Source organism: Sceloporus occidentalis, unplaced genomic scaffold, assembly GCF_023333645.1.
Source record: "Sceloporus occidentalis isolate IW3139 unplaced genomic scaffold, rSceOcc1.0.p SCAF_10, whole genome shotgun sequence".
Taxonomy (NCBI): Eukaryota; Metazoa; Chordata; class Lepidosauria; order Squamata; family Phrynosomatidae; genus Sceloporus; species Sceloporus occidentalis.
Genome location: NW_028316990.1, coordinates 13,739,280 through 13,746,599, shown reverse-complemented (window position 1 = coordinate 13,746,599; position 7,320 = coordinate 13,739,280). Strand labels below are relative to the sequence as shown.

General features: G+C 50.1%; 1 protein-coding gene across 3 annotated transcripts in view; it reads left to right on the top strand.

The window, feature by feature from the left end:
* Positions 1-850: 850 nt before the first annotated feature.
* LOC149305909 (neural-cadherin-like) overlaps positions 851-7,320 on the top strand; it is a 106,201-nt gene continuing 99,731 nt past the window's right edge. For all 3 annotated transcript variants that reach the window (XM_089476999.1, XM_089477000.1, XM_089477002.1), the window contains exon 1: positions 851-2,006. In XM_089476999.1, coding sequence (XP_089333125.1) covers positions 929-2,006 — 1,078 coding nt within the window. In that variant the 5' untranslated portion in view covers positions 851-928. The remainder of the gene's footprint in view (positions 2,007-7,320) is intronic.

Below are 7,320 nucleotides of genomic sequence, written 5' to 3'. Positions count from 1 at the left end.
CTTAGCCAAAATGGATAGTTCAATTAAATATTCAACAGCCTGTTTGCTGCTTTTGCTGCTCCTGTTCACTTGCGTTAAGGGTTGACCCAATATATATATTTCCTCCTATACTCTGATTCAAATATAACCCTGGAGATCAGGGTTCGAATCCCCAGTAAGCCATAGAGACCCACTGGCTGACCTTAAGCAAATTGCACAAATACACAATAAATGAAAGAATATTATTTGTTATTTTAAGGTATGTTTTAATGTGTGAATTGGTTTGTTATTTTAGGGGGGGAGGGATACTAGGCCGCTGAAAGGGACAACACCAATGGCGTCCCTAGTGTTGTTGTCACCCGGTGTGGTAACTCAAGGCTGAGAAAGTGGTGCTTGCCCATAGTCACTCAGTGGGTTTTTATTCTCAACTGGGGAATCAAGGCTTAGCCCAGTGGCCTCACTTGGGATGGTGTCACCTGCTATGGCCACTCCTGCCACATTAGCCCACTACTACCCTCTTATATAGTGCTGCTCTTCCACTTTGGCTGCCCTGGCTGCCCTCTGTTGCATTCTGGGATTTGCAGTTTGAAAAGGGGCATTTAGAACTCTCAGCCCAAGGCACCGAACTACAAAGCCCCAGAGTGCAGCACTCACCTGTTGTGTCCCCACCCCAGTGACGTCACTAGGAGGGCGTGTCCTGGAAAAGGAGGACAAGGCTAGAGAATGCTGATGCTCCAGTGATGGAGGGAGCCACCTGTTGTGGCGCCCAGGTGAACGTCGTCTCCTCCCCTTCCTCCTGATTGGCCAGCGAAGGCCACGCCCCTCTGCGTGCCATCCAATAGCGTCCGAAGGCGGCATCCGTAGCCCCGCCCCTTTCCATTCCGGTGTTTCTCCTCAGCGGAGTCTCCTCAGTGGCATCGGCGCCGCCGTCGAGGGCGCTTCTCTCGCCATGCGCCTCTTGTTCCTCGCGGTCCCTCTGTGGCTCTTGCTGGGCTGGGCTCCTCGGGCGCCCGCCGGCTCCTCGGTCTCCCCTTCTCCCCGGAGGCGGCGCCCGTCCTTCTCGGGCCACGTGCCGGAGAACCGTCCCCCGGGGACGCGGGTGGGCGGCCTGAGCATCCCGCTGACGCGGCTGGGCCCCTCGGGGGAGGCGTGGTGCGCCAAGGTCCAGGGCCGCCGGTGGCAGCTGCAGCTGCTGGGCGAGGGCCGGGGCGCCTTCCAGGCGGCGCTGCACGCCCGCTCGGGCCACGTCTGGCTGCGGACGCGGAGGGCGCTGGACCGCGAGGCCCGGCCCTCGTACGCGCTGCGCCTGGCCCTCTGCTGCAAGCGCTGCCCCGACGGAAGGGGCGCCTCGGAGCTGGCCGCCCTGAGCATCGCCGTCCTGGACGCCAACGACAACGCGCCCCGCTTCCTGCTGCTTCCTCCGCGGAGGCTGCCGGTGGCGGAGACGCTGGCGCTGCGGGCCCAGGTCTGGCAGGCCTTGGCCCTCGACGCCGACGCCGGGGCCAACGCCGAGCTCCGCTACTTCGCCCTGGGCCCGGGCTCCCAGCACTTCTTCGTCGTCCCCCGCAGCGGAAGGGTCCTCCTGGTCCGCTCCCTCCTCCACCGACGGGCCCCCATCCCCCTCCGGCTCTTCGCCAGGGACAGAGGCCGGCCCTCCCTCCGCAGCGCCCCGCTGCTCCTCGAGGTCCTCCCGCAGCCCCTCAGGCTCCCCTTCCCAGAAGGAGAAGGAGAAGGAGAGCCCCGACGGAAGAAGAGGCGGCGGCGGAGGAGGAGGAGGAGCACCGGAGGCAACGCCCGGCCCCCGCTGGCCCTGGCCCTCCCCGAGGACGCCCCGCCGGGGACCCTGCTCCTCGACGCCATCGACCCCGGAGCCCCCTCCGGCCTCCGCTTCCAGCTCCTCTCGCCCCAGGAACACCGCAGCCCCCTCCGAGTGGATCCCCGCAGCGGAAGGGTCACCCTCGCCGCCGCCCTCGACAGGGAGGAGCGGCCCCGATGGGAGATCCTCTGCAGGGCCCACGACCAAGAAGGTATAAGACAGCGCCCCACGCCCCGCGGACACAGGCCTCGCCTTCCCAACACTTCCCTCCCTCCCTCCCTCCCTCCTTCCTTCCTTCCTTCCTTCCATGCCAATTTCCTTCCTTCTTTTTTCCTTCCTTCCTGCTTTCCCTCCTTCCTTTTCAACTTCCTTCTTTTTCTTCCTTTCGTCCATCTTTCCTTTCCTTCTTGTTACATCCTTTTTTCCTTCTCAACTTCCTTCCTTCCTTCTCAACTTGCTTCTTTTCTTCCTACTTTCCTTCCTTCTTTCATTCTTTTGTTACTTCCTTTTTTCTTCTCAACTTTTTCTTTCCTTCTTACTTCCCCTCCTTCCTTTTCAACTTCCTTCCTTCCATCCATCCGTCTTTCCTTTCCTTCTTTTGTTATTTCCTTTCTTTCCATCTCAACTTCCTTCCTTCCCTTCTTCCCTTACTTCCTTTTCAACTTCCTTCCTTCCTTCCTCCCTTCTTTCCTTCCCAGGGGGATCTATTGAAAGTTTGGGAGCGGATTTGTCTTGTGGGCAGAGCTGAAAAAGCAACGCCCTTTCAGAGCCCTCTTCCCAGGCAGGTGAATGGGATAAGTCCATAGGAAAGGAGTGCTTTTCCTTCTCTTCTGCCTGAATACACACACACACAAACACACACACACACACACACACGTGGGGCCCTTGTTTGGGAGGAGGTGGTTTTCACGTTTCAGGGTTTCTTTCCTGTCGAAGTTGCCCAGCTGTTTGTGGATTTCGATGGCTTCCTGTGCATTCAGACCTGGCAGTTGTTGGCCTGGTCCAGAATTCCAGGGCACAGATTGCTATTTGGAAGCACTGAAATTCTGGACCATGCTGCCAGCTGCCAGGTCCGAATGCACAGGGAAGCCATCGAAATCCACAAACACCTGGGCAACTTCGACAGGAAAGGAGAAACACCGAAAGTGTACAAAGCTTGGCTACCAGCCCTGTAAAACACCAAAATCAAGACTGAAGACAAGCAAGTGAAGCCCACTAGGCTCAAGGGGTTTCCCCGCAGATTATGGGTTACCAGTTAAATAGACACCAATCCCCCTCACATATCCTCCACACAACACACCTGTAGGCTGTGCCATTCAGCACTGCACAATACTCAAACTAACTCCACCATGAACATGTAAAACACCAACAAACCCACTTCCTCCCAAACAAGGGCCCCACAGGTATATATGCTCCACATACTTCCATGCCACCGCCCTCTGAAGACACCAGATGCAGGCGAAACGTTAGGAATAAATTCTTCCAGAATGTGGTCATACAGCCTGAAAAACCCACTGAAAATTGTGGATGCTGGCTGTGAAACCCTTCGAGTTCACATTGAAGGGATTGACTGAAGTAAATCTATAAAACTCACACAGTAGAGTAAGTATAGGTTTTTGGGAACGCCGCCATAAACATGGTTCTACTAGGAGTCCTGGTGGCACAGTGGTTAAATGCCTGTATTGCATACACTCACTCACAGACCACAAGGCTGTGTGTTCAGTCCCAGCCAGGGGCTTAGGGTTGACTCAGTCTTTCCTCCTTCTGAGGTTGCTAAAATGGGTACCCAGCTTGATGGGGAGCAATTAGCTTACAGTTGTAAACTGCTTAGAGACTGCTCAGTGCTGTATGAAGCGGTATATAAATGAAGCTGCTATTACTATTGCTACATACATCCTACCCCCCCAAGGATATCTGGCAGAACTCCCAGCAAAGTCTGGTGGAGCCCTTGGGTTCCAGGGAACCTGAAGTAGCCTGGTCTAGATTGTTCTTGGTATATTCAGTGGTCCCTCCACATTCACTGGGACCCCTGTGAATGCTGAAAAACTGCAAATAAAAGAGCCCAGTATTCTTTTAACCCGAGAGAACACCTCTCTAGGAATCTCCAGGTCCTCCAGTGCAACTCGGTGGACAACATCTGCCAGAGGTTGATCACAGAACCATGCTGGCAGACCTACAAATGCATAGAGAAGTGTTTTCTCTAAGAACTTCTATGTTCTCCAGTGCAACTGTATGGTCAACTTCTGGAAGAGTTGTGCTGGAGGACATAGAGATTCTTGGAAAGAACATATTATTTGAAACTGTAAATACCATATATACTCGACTATAAGTCGACCTCATATATAAGTCGAGGGCAAGTTTTGGGACCAAAGTTATGGATTTTGATATGACCCATGGATAACTCAAGGGTAAAACTTAGGCACGTGTAATGAAGGGTGTAAAGGACGAAGTAAAGGAAAACAATGCCAAAGAATGTACAAAATTCCAGCAGACATAACTATTTATGCACCTACTAAAGGCTGGATGGCTGAGAGAGTAGAAGGGGGTCAGTGTTCCAGGAGAGATTCAACTCTTGCCTTTCACTATATATAGTGGCCTTCCACAAAATGGAAGGGTGCACTGTATTAAAATACAGTACTTACATTGACCTGTGGATAAGTCGACTCTTTTGGGGTCAATTTTTTAACCTAAATTTCTAGACTTACACCTGAGTATGTGCAGTAATCGTTTTCTCCTCTTCACTTTATCCTCACAGTAAAGGAGAGGATGTTATAAAAACGTTTTGATATTTAAGTACCAATTCTTTTCTGCATGGTAGCAAAGAACACACACACACACACATCTATCCATCCATCCTAGGATACAGGTTAGAAAGGAGTAATTTTAAGTGTAAAATAAAAATAAGAACGATGCGGAGGAAATCAAGGGAGTGGGAGGACGGGGAAGGGGAAAACCTTTAGTCTTGGTTGCTTGGTTGGTTGTGGTCATTGGGTCATTTTTGTGTTCTTAAGTGTGCTATGCTACTTTTTCTTGTTTTCTTTCTTTTGCTGTTCTGCATGTTATAAATGAATTTCAATATTATTTGTTTATTAAATAACCCTGTAAGACAGACTGAGAGAGGAGGCCGAAGGAACAGTGGATCAGTAGAGGTGGACACTCTGCTGAGGTGTTACTCTAGTTTCTTTTTAACTATATAGTAACAATACGGAGATGGAAGGAAAGCTTCAGTGGTTGCATTTTTGCCTGTGCAGGAGTTGATAGTGGCATAGGAATGCCACATTCAGATGTTGGTGTGGGGCTTGGCTGCATCATCTGACCATATGAGGTAGTTGCTTCTGAGAAGACATGCAGGGAAAGACAAGCGGCAATGGCTCTTTGACTGCCTCTTAGTCCCACCACATTGAAAAAATTGTATACTCCAAATTGCATGCCTGCCTAATGTTCACCTTGTTGCCTTCAGGTGAGGTGTGGAGGATGGTGTTCCATCACCACCACTGAAACCCAAGTCAGATTCAGTTGCCTGCCCAGTTAACTTCTGTCACTGAAACTGGGAAGATCCCACCGTGTCTTTTGGCTCAGGCAATTCAGTGTCTGGTGCCAGCTTTGTATGTGGTACGGCTTTACCTATATGTGTGTGTTTACATGTATTACCATGATGAGGTGGACATCAGCTGTTTGGAGGCAGCAGTTGTGTTGCTTAGGTATGTGAACCAGCCCCATGGTGTTCATTATCATTACAACTGGATTGAAGAAAATAGGCGGCTTCTCAAGGTTTTTCTCTACAGGTTCTTTGTCAGTGTTGATTTTGCCCATCTGATTCTTTTCAGTGACAGAGCAATTGTGTTCCTCCCATTGCTGAGTCCCATTAGTTGAAAGGGCAGTTGATGGAACTGCAGGATCAGCATGGGCACATGACACAGACTGGGAGGCAACTTGCAGCCCTCCAGATGTTATTATCTTATAACTCCATAATTTTTGTTAATATAGCTGGTAGTCAGAGATGTGGGAGTTGTAATGGAAGTCTACAAGTTGCCACCTTGGTCTACCAGGAGGAATATTGCTGCACCTCATAGTACCTCTTTCAGGCAGCAATTATAGATCAGTCTTAATGAGGCACTAATGTGTGATGCTCCTGTGCTTTCCTTACCGTATATTCTGACTGCTCAGTGATAGTGAAGGGAATGGAGAGCTGATGCCTCCTGCTGAATATTCAGACCAGGTGTTGCTAACTTAAACCTTCGCTTGCCAAGCCAAAGGGGAATAGAAGTGGACCAGTGGGGACTGTGGCATGTTCAGTGTCCTGCCCCATAGAAAATGCAAGATTCTAGCTTTTTTCAGTCTGTATTATCTAACTGCAAGAAAGATAAGCTCATATTTTGTACTCACACACTACCTTTTGGTAAGTGCCTCTCCTCTCAGAGCCATCAACTGCTTCTCTTGACTGACGCTGAATGTCCCCAGTGCCTCCCCCTTCCTGAGCCTGTGCTGACCCTCCTTTCCCCCATTTACTTAATGATTTTGCTTGCTCTTCACTTTCCCTGGAACAGCACCACTTTCAGTTTCAGTGGTTTTCTGGGGGAGGTAGCCAGTGTTCATAATTCAAACATACTTGAAAACAATACTGCCTGGCATGCTTCCTAGTGCCTGAGACAACAGTTTCAGTGCATCAGGTGTGAAGGAAGGCTATCCCTGAATATGTTTTCTCTTGATTTCGAAGAATATGTCTACAGTGTAGAAATAATGCAGTTTGGCAGCACTTTAAGTGATCCATTGGAATCTTGGGATTTGTAGTTTTACAAGATCTTTAGCCTCACAAAACTGCAAATCCTGGGGTTCTATAGGCAGGAGCCACGATAGTTAAAGTGACATCAAACTACTATATAGTCAGCCCTTGGTATCTATGGGCTTTTCATCTCCGGATCCAAACATCTGTGGCCAGCAAGCCCATGTTATCCTCAATGGCAGTGCCTGCAAGTGGCTATGCTGCGATTAGGGACAGCCCCCATTGTCCCAAGGCTACACGTGCATGTGGCTGTGCCGCCATTAAGTTCTGTTGTTCCCAATGGCGGCATGGCTGCATGCATGTGCCACCATGGGACAACGGGGCTGTCTCTAATGGTGGTGCAGATGCGTGGGACAATGTGGGCTTGAGCATCCATGGATTTTAGTATCCATGGGTGGGGCACAGCAGAATGGATCCCCTGCAAATACCGAGGGCCGACTGTATTTCTACACTGTAGATGCACCCCAAGTGTTGCTTTGCATTGCAACACAGGCAAGATAATATTCTGATGGGGTAACTATAGATGCTGCTGATATGTCTAATTTGTTCCCTTTTAAAAAGTTATTCGGATCTGTTTTCAGGGGATGGGCTGTAGTTCTTACCTGTTTTCTGTACTTTTGTCTTGGCTGGGGAGGATTTGGGGTATTCTGTCTGCTTTTTCTTCTTCTTCTTTCATTCTGATTCTCTACACCTAATGTTGGCCAGTTTTTCTGTCTGTCTTAGGTTCTTTTTATTTCACATC